General features: G+C 46.7%; 1 protein-coding gene across 6 annotated transcripts in view; it reads right to left on the reverse strand.

Annotated features, from left to right (window-relative positions):
- Positions 1 to 189: 189 nt before the first annotated feature.
- The window catches only part of LOC119194212 (dedicator of cytokinesis protein 3), a 41,927-nt gene continuing 28,888 nt past the window's right edge, over positions 190 to 13,228 (reverse strand). For 4 of the 6 annotated variants that reach the window (XM_037448379.2, XM_037448383.2, XM_037448378.2 and 1 more), the window contains exons 27-54: positions 12,591 to 12,689; positions 12,393 to 12,487; positions 12,097 to 12,172; positions 11,867 to 11,967; positions 11,540 to 11,598; positions 11,177 to 11,325; positions 11,017 to 11,102; positions 10,838 to 10,864; positions 10,240 to 10,335; positions 9,970 to 10,030; positions 9,622 to 9,715; positions 9,377 to 9,525; positions 9,084 to 9,170; positions 8,853 to 8,957; positions 8,463 to 8,604; positions 8,199 to 8,365; positions 7,864 to 7,950; positions 7,604 to 7,783; positions 7,167 to 7,250; positions 6,787 to 6,903; positions 6,389 to 6,492; positions 5,795 to 5,876; positions 5,470 to 5,551; positions 5,266 to 5,381; positions 3,632 to 3,719; positions 3,340 to 3,459; positions 2,906 to 2,991; positions 190 to 2,368 (exon numbers count right to left, since the gene is read on the reverse strand). In XM_037448379.2, coding sequence (XP_037304276.2) covers positions 1,772 to 2,368; positions 2,906 to 2,991; positions 3,340 to 3,459; positions 3,632 to 3,719; positions 5,266 to 5,381; positions 5,470 to 5,551; positions 5,795 to 5,876; positions 6,389 to 6,492; positions 6,787 to 6,903; positions 7,167 to 7,250; positions 7,604 to 7,783; positions 7,864 to 7,950; positions 8,199 to 8,365; positions 8,463 to 8,604; positions 8,853 to 8,957; positions 9,084 to 9,170; positions 9,377 to 9,525; positions 9,622 to 9,715; positions 9,970 to 10,030; positions 10,240 to 10,335; positions 10,838 to 10,864; positions 11,017 to 11,102; positions 11,177 to 11,325; positions 11,540 to 11,598; positions 11,867 to 11,967; positions 12,097 to 12,172; positions 12,393 to 12,487; positions 12,591 to 12,689 — 3,336 coding nt within the window. In that variant the 3' untranslated portion in view covers positions 190 to 1,771. The remainder of the gene's footprint in view (positions 2,369 to 2,905; positions 2,992 to 3,339; positions 3,460 to 3,631; positions 3,720 to 5,265; positions 5,382 to 5,469; positions 5,552 to 5,794; positions 5,877 to 6,388; positions 6,493 to 6,786; positions 6,904 to 7,166; positions 7,251 to 7,603; positions 7,784 to 7,863; positions 7,951 to 8,198; positions 8,366 to 8,462; positions 8,605 to 8,852; positions 8,958 to 9,083; positions 9,171 to 9,376; positions 9,526 to 9,621; positions 9,716 to 9,969; positions 10,031 to 10,239; positions 10,336 to 10,837; positions 10,865 to 11,016; positions 11,103 to 11,176; positions 11,326 to 11,539; positions 11,599 to 11,866; positions 11,968 to 12,096; positions 12,173 to 12,392; positions 12,488 to 12,590; positions 12,690 to 13,228) is intronic. The other 2 variants (XM_037448380.2, XM_037448381.2) reach the window with 1 other exon arrangement.

Raw genomic sequence — 13,228 nt, forward strand, 5'->3', positions numbered from 1 at the left:
ATCCATTTCTCAGACAGAAAGAAGTTAATAGAAAGACATCAAATTGTATTGAATATAAAAATAATAACCTTATAATCGCAGTCTTGAAAAAAGTCAGAATTGTGTTGAAGAAAAAGTCAAGATTATCATGTAGAAAATGAATGTACAGTAAGAAGTACTTGTTCCTCACATTAACATTAGATTCATATGTGAGTCAATAAAACAATATTGTTTAATGTCATTAATTATGGATCCACAACACAGCAGGTTTCTTTAGTGAGTGGGAAAACCAAAGGGCATATTTACATCTAGTGTTAAACAGTTAATAACCATGCTAACTCCACCAGGACTTTAATACACAGGAACATCCATCAGCTTCATCAAGAGTTCTCCCTTCACATCCACGTGAGGACACTTCTTCTACTTCTTTACGTCTTCACAAACAAAACAGAAATAAAAAAGGGCGTTCAGTGCTCTTAGTTTGTGACAGCCGACCAATCAGAGCGTGCCTCCCTCCCTTCATCCTCCAATCAATCGGCTGGTTATTGGATATGAAATGACTCTCTCGTGGGGCTTTGCATAGTTTCTTATTTCACAGACGATTACACAGCGTTTAATAGGCACAACTCTCTGGAAGCTACGTTCCCCCCCATGAGATGCCGCCTTCTGATTGGACCGTTCCACTTCAGCATCACGTTGAGTTCTAACCCACTGTTCACACTCCATGCATATCAGTGAGCTAACAAATAAAATATGAATATTATAAGCTGTGTGAAGGAAGGTTTCTACTCTCAGGTCTCTGATAGGGTGATCGGCTCCTTGTGAGGTCACAACAACAACAACAACAACAACAAGGCCAGCAAAATAATTGTTCTCCACTTTGAGATTCAACCACATTGAAACATTAGTAATAAATAAAACTGAAACTGAAAAAGGCTTAAACTTCCTGTCTTGTTGATGGATGAAAACAGGTGTTTAACCTAAAAGTTAAATATTCATGCCAATTATTTATTCTCTGTTCCAGAAAACCTTTAAACAAAATGAACATAAAAAAAGAGGTGAAGGGAGTAAAGTCGGGACAAACAGGAAGTAGCCGTCAGTACCTCATCCACACTAAGATGAAACCAACGGATCAGAAGCCTCGTCTTTCATCCAGCGAATCGTAGATCCTGAGCCTCCCACAAAGGTCAAAGGTCACTGGCTCCGTGAGTCCTTGAACGCATCGTAACTCATCGTAAGGTTCACATTTGTAAAAAATAACCAAAAAGTGATTCATCTTCACACAAAGAACCATAAAGTACTGCAACCTTCAGTGGAAAACACGTACAAAATGTACAGCATCGCTTTCTTCAAAAAATAGCAATCAAAGTGAATATTTATTATTTTAACGCCTTTCTTTGTTTAAATATCGAGTATCTTGCATATTTCTACCTTCACTCACGCGTAAAAAGGATTAAATATAAATGCATCGTATACTTCTACATGTCGTGTTACATGTACAAAAAACGTTTGATTGGTCGTTGAGGATTCAGTGACATCATCATCGGCTCCGTAATCATCATCATCAAAGCATTGAGAATTCATTTTCAGTGGAAACATCTTCAGGTTCTAAAGCTGCTGATCCAAGTCCAGAAGTCCAGACGTTAACCGAAAGGAATGGGACTGAGCTCGCCAGAAGAAAACATGTCCTAAGAACTTCCATCTTGATTGGTTTGGATGTTGGACCACGGTGACAGAGCTGAGGGGCGGGGCTGGCATAAGCCCCGCCCCTCAGCTCTGTCCCTCAAGGCGCTCACTCCGCGCTGACGCCGTGCTCCCACGCCACCTTGGCCTGCTCCTCCTTGGTGGCCGCGATGAGCGGCTGGGAGATCTTGCGCGGCGTGGGCCGTGGCCCGGGTGGGGGGGCGGACTGGGGGTCTTCCTCTGGGATGCACCCCTCTCTGAGGTAGGGCTTGGGGGGCAGGGCTGGAGGGGGCTCGTGGAGGCTGTAGAGAGGCGGGTTGTGGGGGAGGTAGAGCGGGTGGAAGTGGTGCTGGTGGAGGTGCTGGTGGAGGTGGTAGAGGTGGGGCGGCCCGTCCTGCTGCTGTGCCGGGTGGGAAAGGGTCTGGACTCCCGCCGGGGGCAGCGCCGCGCCCCCCTCGGAGGCGCCGTACTTGACGGGCTGGTAGGGCGAGTCCAGGTCCTGCGGGTCGGTGGTCCAGGCCTGGCTGCCGGACTCCAGGGTGTCTGTGCGGCTGGCGGGGGGGTCGGAGGAGGAGGTGGCGCCGCCAAAGGTGCTCTCGCCCAGGGAGGAGACTCCGGAGCTGGCGCTGCCCGACAGGGTGGAGCTACTGCCATCCAGGACGGACTGTGGACTGGTGGGCGAAGCAGGTATAGGGTGCAGGGGGGACTGCAGACAGAGGGGGGGGGGTTAGTCATGGTTCTCCTCAGGGGACCATGAGGTCACGAGGAACAACACAAAGACGCTGATGAGAGAGATGTCTCATCTTTGATCTCATCTTTTGTGCTGATCAGTGAAATAAATGATTCTACTGATGAACCAATGAGTTCATTCTAACCAGCTGATGACATCATCTGCATGATTCTCATGTTATGCTACTGAAAGAAGCAGCAGAGTGTTTCCCGAGAAGAAGATCAACCGAATATGTTGAGAAGAGGAAGAGGAAGAAGAAGAAGCCACAAACAGGAAGGAGATTAACGTACTTTCTTCACTCTTTTTCTTTATCTTTGGATTCATGGTGTTTTAATCTAAATGAAGAACCTCATTTTTTCCTCATCATTTAGTCCTCAAACTGTGGACATAAGATAGTGAAGGTTCTTTCTGCAGGAGGGAACCAGAGGACGAGGAGGCGGGGTGTGAGGAGGAGGAGGAGGAGGAAGATGAGGAGAAGGAGGAGGAGAAGGAGGAGGAAGAGGAGCAGGGTACCTTTCTTAAGGAGCGCGCAGGGAGAGCTGGAGGGAGGTCGCTGACCTGGTGGTGGAAAGCGTCAAAGTGCATCGACAGGTGTTGGCCTACAGGGGGACACACAGCAGGACGGACTGAGAGAAGCACTCACACCTCGGACCAGAGGAGGAGGAGGAGAAGGGGAGGAGGTGGAGGAGAAGGAGGAGAAGGGGAGGAGGTGGAGGAGGAGGAGGAGGAGGAGGAGGATGGGAGGTGCTTCTAAAGGTTCACTGAATAAATTCTTCTGTCCTTAAAGTATCACCTCACGGTTTCTCTGATTATAGATTATCGATTAGGAGAATAGTTTAACGACTGCTTTAATAAAAGTTCACACAGACAACATCTCTAACTAGAAAAAGCACAACAACAACAACACAAAGCTCCACACACAACATGTGACACACACAGTGTCCTACCGTGAGGAAGGTTGCGTGGAGGAACTGGAGGCGCCATGACTCCGCCCACATGTGCAGACAGGAAGGGGAGGGCTTCTCTGGTACCACTGTCCAGGCTCCAGCTACTGGGAGTGGTAAGCACTGGAGGAAGAGCAGAGGAAGAGGAGGAGTAGGTAAAGGAGAGTAAGAGAGGAGAGGAAAGAGGAGAAGTGATGTCATAAGAGAAGAGGAGATGAGGAGAGGAAAGGTTACATCTCTCACTGCATGGTTCCAACTCTGTACTGTAGGTCAGAATGAGTGTGTGACCTCTGACCTTTCTCAGCCACAGACAGGTTGGGGTCGCTGCAGGGTTTGCACGGACCAATCACCTGGTGGAACAGGGCTCGCTGGAGGTTGGTTGGCTGAAGAAGAAAAAGACAAAGCTTGCTATGACTTGTGGGTAATTCCCTCGGACAAAGTCAGGAGACTGAGGCTGGATTTGAATGGTGCAAAATATGACCTCCTACCTACTATTCCTTAACCACTATTCCTAACGACTATTCCTTAACCACTATTCCTACCTACTATTCCTTAACCACTATTCCTTAACCACTATTCCTTAACCACTATTCCTAACCACTATTCCTTAACCACTATTCCTTAACCACTATTCCTAACCACTATTCCTTAACCACTATTCCTTAACCACTATTCCTTAACCACTATTCTTTAACCACTATTCCTTAACCACTATTCCTAACTACTATTCCTTAACCACTATTCCTTAACCACTATTCCTTAACCACTATTCCTAACCACTATTCCTTAACCACTATTCCTTAACCACTATTCCTAACCACTATTCCTTAACCACTATTCCTTAACCACTATTCCTAACCACTATTCCTTAACCACTATTCCTTAACCACTATTCCTTAACCACTATTCCTTAACCACTATTCCTTAACCACTATTCCTAACCACTATTCCTTAACCACTATTCCTTAACCACTATTCCTAACCACTATTCCTTAACCACTATTCCTTAACCACTATTCCTTAACCACTATTCTTTAACCACTATTCCTTAACCACTATTCCTAACTACTATTCCTTAACCACTATTCCTTAACCACTATTCCTTAACCACTTAACCACTATTCCTAACTACTATTCCTTAACCACTATTCCTAACCACTATTCCTAACCACTATTCCTAACTACTATTCCTTAACCACTATTCCTTAACCACTATTCCTTAAACACTATTCCTAACTACTATTCCTTAACCACTATTCCTAACTACTATTCCTTAACCACTATTCCTTAACCACTATTCCTTAACCACTATTCCTAACCACTATTCCTAACCACTATTCCTTAACCACTATTCCTTAACCACTATTCCTAACTACTATTCCTTAACCACTATTCCTAACCACTATTCCTTAACCACTATTCCTTAACCACTATTCCTTAACCACTATTCCTTAAACACTATTCCTTAAACACTATTCCCAACTACTATTCCTTAACCACTATTCCTAACTACTATTCCTTAACCACTATTCCTTAACCACTATTCCTAACTACTATTCCTTAACCACTATTCCTAACTACTATTCCTTAACTACTATTCCTTAACCACTATTCCTTAACCACTATTCCTAACCACTATTCCTTAACCACTATTCCTTAACCACTATTCCTTAAACACTATTCCTTAACCACTATTCCTTAACCACTATTGCTTAAACACTATTCCTTAAACACTATTCCTTAACCACTATTCCTTAAACACTATTCCTAACTACTATTCCTAACGTATATTCAAACTCACTTTCAGATGCTGACTCCTACATTTTCTTCAGTTCTTTTTTCATTTTCTTCTTGTTTCTGTCTATTTCTCTTATTATGATGATGATGATGATGATGATGAGGAAGACATGAGTTCCCCCCCCCCCTCACCGGCCCGTCGCTGACGTTGGTGTACACGGCGCTGCTCGGGCGGTCGCGGTGCGGCGGCAGCAGCATCAGCATCTCTCGGTTGTGGCGGTATTTGTCGGGAAGAGACGGCGAGCCGACTGGCGACGGAGGGAGGAGCCACAGAGTCAGACAACAAGTCAACACCCACCGCGTGTCATGTGGTTCTGCCGGGTCTGAGCGGCTCACCTCTGAAGCCGGAGTGGGCGGAGTTTATCATCTGAGAGGGCGCTGAGTGGGTGGAGCTGAGGCTGGAGGAGGAGGGGCTTGCCTGCAGAGGGACAGATGGTAACAAACTATTAAGTCTTATTTGTGCAACATCAGAATATTATGACAGCTCTGTGAACATTTATTTGTTTATTAGGTTCATGCTGATTTTCTTACATTCTGATAAATATATGTTACATTTATTATTGATCTTTGTAGTAGATGAATTGGTTGGGATGTATTGATTGGTCCTTTGTACTGTAGTACTGATTGGCCGGGTATGTTTATGCATATTTCATGACTCCACCTGCATGCGGTAGAAGTCCTCCGGATGCTCCATCACGACTCCGTCAGCCAGGATCAGAAGGCTGCCAACGGGCCCTGACTCACTGCGGTTATGAGAGGAGAGAGAGGAGGGCGAGCGAGCCAGAGTCAAAGCCGCTATGGGACTGGGGGGGACCAAGAGGTGGGGGGGGGGGCATGCAGAGTATAACCCAAAATAGAAAAACAACCGGAGACGAGAGAGATGCAGGAGGTAAAAGAAAGACTCATGCATGAGACAATTAGGAGAAGGACAGAGATGGACAGAGATGGACAGAGATGGACGGAGAGGGACAGAGATGGACAGAGAGGGACAGAGATGGACAGAGATGGACAGAGAGGGACAGAGATGGACAGAGATGGGGTGTGATGAGATCAGATGATCAGTGTTATGACGTTAAGAAGAAGAAGAAGTGTGTTGACTGCAGAGTGATGAAGAAGAACTAATAACAATAATAACAAAGAACGTTTTCAAACAAAGTGCTTCACAATAAAAAGATTCAGAACCAATGACAATGTGTGTGTGCACGTGTGTGTGCATGTGCGTGTGCACGTGTGTGAGTGCGTGCACGTTACTGACCTGTGGCGGTGCAGCAGCTTGAAGCTCTCGGGGCTCATGGGTCCGTGGGGGGTCAGGATCCCTCTGCTGGCTCCTGATCCGGTCTTCTCTAGACCCGGCAGACCCTGAGACCACAACAAAGCCCCCATTAGTACAGAGAGCAGCGCTCTGATTGGACTAAATGAGCAGGGCTCTGATTGGACCATAGAATCAGGGCTCTGATTGGACCAAATGAGCAGGGCTCTGATTGGACCAGAATAAGATCAATCTTTATACCATTGTTTAGTAAGTACAGTTGATTTAATTGATTATATAAATAGTGATATATTTCTGTATTGACGTCTCTTCTCTGAGCTACAGGATCAATAACCCCGTGGAGGACCTCCACCAGGAGGTCCCCTCGCCCCCGTGGTTCTCACGTGACAGAGGCTGCTCCTCATCATCTGGAACTGATCAATCAGCTTCTTGTGGAGGGGACGCATCTCCGGGTGCACCAGCTTCTCGTGTACGGCCAGGCCCACCCCGAGCACGTGGACCTGGGGGGAGAGGAGGAGGAGAGGAGGAGGAGAGGAGGAGCAGAGGAGGAGGAGAGGAGGAGCAGAGGAGGTGGAGAGGAGGAGCAGAGGAGGAGGAGAGGGAAGGGGCTTCTGTCAGATCAACGTTTCCTCTTCTCTCTCCTTGAGGTGAAAACACAACATCACTCATGTGTAGATATTAAATTAAACTGATTTAATATTCCCCCCCGATGGGGCATGTCCTTCACTGGTTGCCCTTGGCGACGGTGCTGATGAGCTCTCACCTGCTCCTGCATCAGGTCTTTGAGCTGCGTGATCTTCTCCGTGTCTTCAGGGTGGCTGGTGATGTACTCCTTATCGAAGAAAGCCTGGGAATGAATACGTACTCGTGTTAAAACCTTCATTCCTCATCGCTCGTACCCATGCTACTCCGTGTTTGTACTAAAGTATTTATAAAGGACCAATAAATTGTAATAACTATAGATGAAGGAAACTTAAATGTTTAATTCTTTATCATTATTATTATTATTATCATCACTATTAATAATATATTTATGATAAAGGCACTTTGAGCTACTGACTAATAATTGCTAATATTGTATTGTTATTAATCCTGACATCTGAAATGTCATATTAAAGAATATTTAATAGTATCCACTCCTGCTGTGGGGATCTATGGTGGCATGGTTCTGGGGTTCTGGACCCCCCCTTGCGGGCCCACCTCCTGGTACCGGGCGATCCCCCCGTTGACGGCGGCGTCGATGACCCCGTTGAGCGTCATGCTCAGCAGGTTGATGTTGCCGTGCAGCTGCTTGTGCTGGTACTGGCTAATCAGGGTCCGCAGCTCCTGGTTCTTGTTCTCCACCACGGAGACAGCGTTCTCCAACGGGCTCACCTCCACCTGGGGGACGGGGACGGAGGTGATGTAGACACGCCAGCAGGAAGTCTACAGCTCGCGGAAGAGGTTGTTCATTCGCTCACCAGCTCCCTCTTCTCCACCTCGAACCAGCGCGAGATGCCCGGCAGAGGGTGGGTCAGGACCAGGGTCGTCCTCTCGATCCAGAGACTCTGGACGGACAGGACACAACGTGGGAGCAGTTAAAATGTCCACCAACAGTAGACAACGTGTCCACAAATCACCTCAACATGAGACAATATGTTCCATATGGACATATTGTCCTTCTTTACTGTTGAAGAGCATTCAGCGTCAATAAAAGGTCCTACTCAGCATATCTATTGTTGAGTTATGTGATCGGTTCTACTTTGGGTCCAAATGGGTCCTGCAGACCAGAGGTGGGCGGGTCCAAACCACCCACCTTGAACTCGTTGTCTCTGTCTTTGGGTCCTTTGTGGAAGGGCCGGTCGTACCGGTACCGCCGGACGTTGTTAACCCGGTAGAAGCTCTTGATGCGGTCGGGGACTCGGTCCATCTGGAGGACGCCGACGCTGTCCGGCACCGGGGTCACGGCGTAGATCTGGAGGTCTGGGCCCGGGAGTCAAAGGAAAGAAGAGCAGGCTGGTTCTGACCGGAGGAGGTCCGTGTGCACTGGAGCCCCCCCCCCCTGTGAGTGAAAGGATACACTGGGAGTCACACTGCAGGATGGCCTCGTCCGGCTGGTTGGGGTGCTGCATCGCGATGGCCTGGGGGAATTCTCCCAGCATCCTTTGCTGGAAGGCCTCCAGCCTCTCGTAGTCGTGGCCGCGACAGACAAACTCTTTGTTCTGGAGAGAAGGAACCGAAAGCAAGACGTTTACTTCAAACAATCAGCGAAACATCTGCCAGCCAGAAGCTGAGAACCATCCTCAGGTTTGTGTTGTTCCTGCGGTCCTTGAACACATCGCGTGTGCTTACACCATTTCATTTAAGCAGATTCTGTTAAGGAGCAGAAACGTCTAAATAATGACGACATCCCATTTCAGGATGTGGTCTGTAGAAAGAAATGAGCAGAAGAAGAAGAAGTTCATGTCACCCTGAGGAAGAAGGGGAACTTCCTGCCGTAGAAGCCGACCCTGAAGAACTCGGGCTCCAGGCGCTGCTGCTCCATGATGTTATCGTAGTACGCCGCCTCCATCTTCTACACACACAGACACATGCACGGATCACGACGGATGTCTCCTCTCCAGTAAGCAGTGTCTCACAGGATGAATGTGTGTGTGTGTCTGTTGTGTTGTTGTTGTTGTTGTTGTTGTGAGCAGCTCACCCGGATCCAGCTGAGACTCTGGTAGTCGTACAGAGACTCGTACTGAAAGGCCAGATCCCTGCAGAGAGGAACCCCGAACTCCCAGCACTGAGGGACACACACACACACACACACACACACACACACACACACACACACATACACTTGAGTGTTGTTGCCATTCACAGTGCAATTTGTGTAATACTGTATTTATTATGTTGCTGTGTGTCAAATAAATGTTTTCTTATAGAAATATATTTCTGAGTGAGATGAAGCAGTGAGGGGTGTGTTGTGTGTCTGTGTTGTGCGCTCACCTTGCCCTTGTTGAAGTAGTGGATGACCTTCCGGCTGAGCGCCTCCTTGCGGCTCCACTCCGTCTGGGTGGGGTAATGCAGGAACTCCTTCAGAAGCTTCTCCTCCCAGTTCAGCAGCTCCCAGTACAGCAGCAGGGTGAAGGCAGCCTCTGTGGGGGGAGGGGGGGGGGGGGCAGGACCATGGTCACACACCGACACACACACACAGTGGGTGTGTGTGTGTCGGTGTGTGTGTGGGTCTTTACCGGTGTAGTTCTCCGCCTGCAGGTGCATGTCACACAGCTTGTGGATGTAGCGGATGTACATCTCCTCCTTGTTGATCTCAGACTTGTAGAAATTCTGAGAAGATAAGAACACAGGTAGAACCTCTCTGTGAAGGTCCAGATGAACATGATGAAGATGAGGACGAGAATGAAGATGAACATGAAGATCAGTATGAGCATAACATGAAGAAGAGGACGAAGATGAACATGGAGAAGATGAAGAAGAGGATGAGGATGGAGATGAACGTGAACATATAGAAGATGATGAGGATGTAAATGGAGATGAATATGAAGATGAGGATGAAGAGGAACATGTGGAGGATGACTCACCAGGAGGTTCACTGTGTAGCCGATCTTCTTGTTCTCCGTCTCGTCGCCCTTCATGCAGTCCCTAAAGAGAAGATGGAACTATGAAACAAAACAAAGACAACTGGATCTTCCTCCTCCTCCAGGTAGAGGAAGATGAAGATGAGCATGAGATTACAAAGTTAATTGTTTATGACAGAATAATGAGAGGTGATGATTTAAAAAAAGCAGGCACTAGATATGTTCTGTGTGTGTGTGTGTGTGTGTGTGTGTGTGTGTGTGTGTGTGTGTTACCGGTAGTCGAGCAGTCGCTCCATCAACCTGGTGACGGAGGTGACGAAGGAGACGCCCGTCTCCCTCCACGTCTCCTGCTCAATTTTCTCCAAAAGACTTTAGAAAAACAAAAGAAAAGTCAGACGACTGTCTCATAACTGTATTATAAATGCATCATTATGTCATATTAAATAAGAGTATAATTCATATTAATATTATAAATATCATTATTATCATCATCATAATTATTATTTAGATTATTATGATTATCATTATTATGATTACCATTATTATCATTATCATTATTATGATTATGATTATTATGATTATCATTATTATCATTATCATTTTTGACATATCTGATGATGGTGGAGCCGGAGCGAATGACTTTCATAAAGAAACGATTCTCCATCTGAATGCTGTAACTACAGCATCCGAGTTATAGAATATGCTGCAGATGTTTAGACCAGAATCCAAGTTGGTCTCATGACATGTGGGATCATCTGAGAGGAAGCTGTCCAGAGACAGCATGAAACGTTGGTTGTGCTGCAGGGAGAAGAGTTCAGGTCCTACAGACTGAACATTGAGAAGGTGTCTCCATGGGGGAGGGGGGGCGTACCTCGGGTAGGGCCCAAACAGCTGGGTTCTAGTCCGGCAGCACAGAGCAAAGCACACAAACAGCATGTTAGAGCACAGAGGTTCTGAAGGTTTGGTTTTGTTAGAGGAGACACTGGCACAGAACCAGAAGAAATAGAAGAAGAACAAGAAGAACAAGAAGACTCCTGAAATGTTCCTCACAGCAGACCGAAGAGCTCCCTGTAGTTCTCGTCACCTTTCCCCTCAGACACCAAACTGTCCAACTTGTCAATAAGCTCCGCCTCCACCTAAACAAATAAACCAATCAGAATGAATTACGTTGCACTTGGTCAAAGCTGATAGGGTGCGTTTGTTTCCGTACCTGTTTGAAGTTCCCGTTCTTGCGCTGCTCCCAGTCCATCATGTCATGGAAGATAGGGATCATGATGTTTCTCACCTCCACTTGAGGCACCAGAGTCACCCCCAGGAAGGGCCCGATCATACCGGGGATGAAGTGGATCTTGTTCTCACCTGCGGACCGGAAACAGGAAACAGGAAACAGGAAACAGGCGGTTGGTAAGGCGACGTGATAATTCGACGCTTCAAAGTGTAAAAATGGTATTCTGGACATTTGACTGGATGGAGTTTAATATATTCACAGATTCAAACCGTTTGAGTCTGATGCTGCAGACCGTAAATCATGTACAAAAGAGCAGAGCGGCTCAGAGGGACATCACAGACTCACCGAGGTTCTGCCACATGCTGAAGAGTTCGTAGGTCATCATCACCCTCATGTCTCCGTACCTGGACGAAGGGAAGAACATCCATCACAGTCAGAAGGTGATGATAATACAGGAAGACATGCTAGTTCTCTCTCTCCATCCTTCCTGCTCTTTGTTTTATCAAATGTCGAAGCTCTCTCCACAATCTGCTCATGAGAAATAAAAAGCCAAACAGAAGGAGCTGAGGAGCTTTATCTTCAGGAGTAAAGACTGTTCTTCAAGGATTCGTAAAAGTAGGGTTTGTAGAACCTCCACAGAGTGGGTCTGTGTGAGTGTGTGTTTGTTCTTACTTGTCTAAGACCTTCTTCCTCTTGGCAGGACTCAGGCTTTCCAGCTGTAAACTCGGCTGGTTGATGTACAGCACGGCCAGACTGAAGTAGGAGTTCCACACCTGTTCACACACACACCAAACACAACAGGGATTCTCTTAATGGGGCTTGTTAGAAGTGGGGAAGCATCGCGGCTAAAGGAAAGGTATCAAAATAACATCAGCATCACAACCAGAGAGTGAATGTTTTACCTTAAAGTCAAACTCCGCCTCCGTGAAGTTCTTGTGAAGAGCAGGTGAGAGGTACTGAGCCGTGGTCAGGATGATGCTGCACCAAGGGGACATGATACACATGTATGTGTCACTGATACATGCGTGTCACTGCTACACATGTATGTGTCACTGCTACACGTGTGTTATTGATACACATGTATGTGTCACTGCTACACGTGTGTTATTGATACACATGTATGTGTCACTGCTACATGTGTGTCACTGCTACACGTGTGTGTCACTGCTACTTGTGTCACTTTACTGACGCCTCTTACTTGCTGGTGAGCAGCCTCATGACGTTCCAGTCCCGAGGGAATATACTGAGCTTCATCAGATTTCTGAACACAGACAAAATCTTTAACAAGAACTCCTGAGGAGAGAAAAAGGAGGAAGGAAGAGTTTGAGTTGCTTTTATTCTGGAAGTTGACCTCAGACTTGTTGTCATGCTCCACATGGACATGGAGCAGTTTTACCTTCAGCTCCTCTTTGCTCTGAAAGTTCTCCATCAGGTGCTGGAAGTGGATGTCGGTCATCTGGCGCAGGAGGGACAGGAGGCAGGACACGTACTCTCCCTGACCGTAGGAAACAGGGTGCAGAGGAATCAGAGCCTATCACGAGGCAGCATTTCTCGGGGAAGCGACCAATCGGAGAGGTGGACAGCAGATGAATGAAAGGCTCTGATCCCTGTTCCTTTTCTCTGCTGTTAGCAAACAGTGTGTCTCGTACTGTAAACTCACAGCAGTCTGAAATATGGACCACAGAAACTACGTCACCCTCCATGAGGAGAGCCCCAGTGTTAACATGCAGATGGAGGTGCAAAAATAATGACGCCATCATGTAACAATCAATCTTTAACCAAATGAATTTGCAGATGAATCTAACAAAGAACTAAACCTGACTGAGAAACCACACCAATGGTGAGTGAAGCACCTCTAAAATATAACAAGATGCATGTAGAGATGAGCTTAGAGCATGCAGACAGAGAGGAGCATGCATGATGTTTATTGAGGACAGATGCTCCAGGGAGGGGATGGATGGATGGATTAGGGTAGGGCAATAATTATCTCATTATTGACTTCATATTTATGAGTATTAAATTATTCCAATAGAA

This window comes from Pungitius pungitius, chromosome 8 (assembly GCF_949316345.1).
Source record: "Pungitius pungitius chromosome 8, fPunPun2.1, whole genome shotgun sequence".
NCBI lineage: Eukaryota > Metazoa > Chordata > Actinopteri > Perciformes > Gasterosteidae > Pungitius > Pungitius pungitius.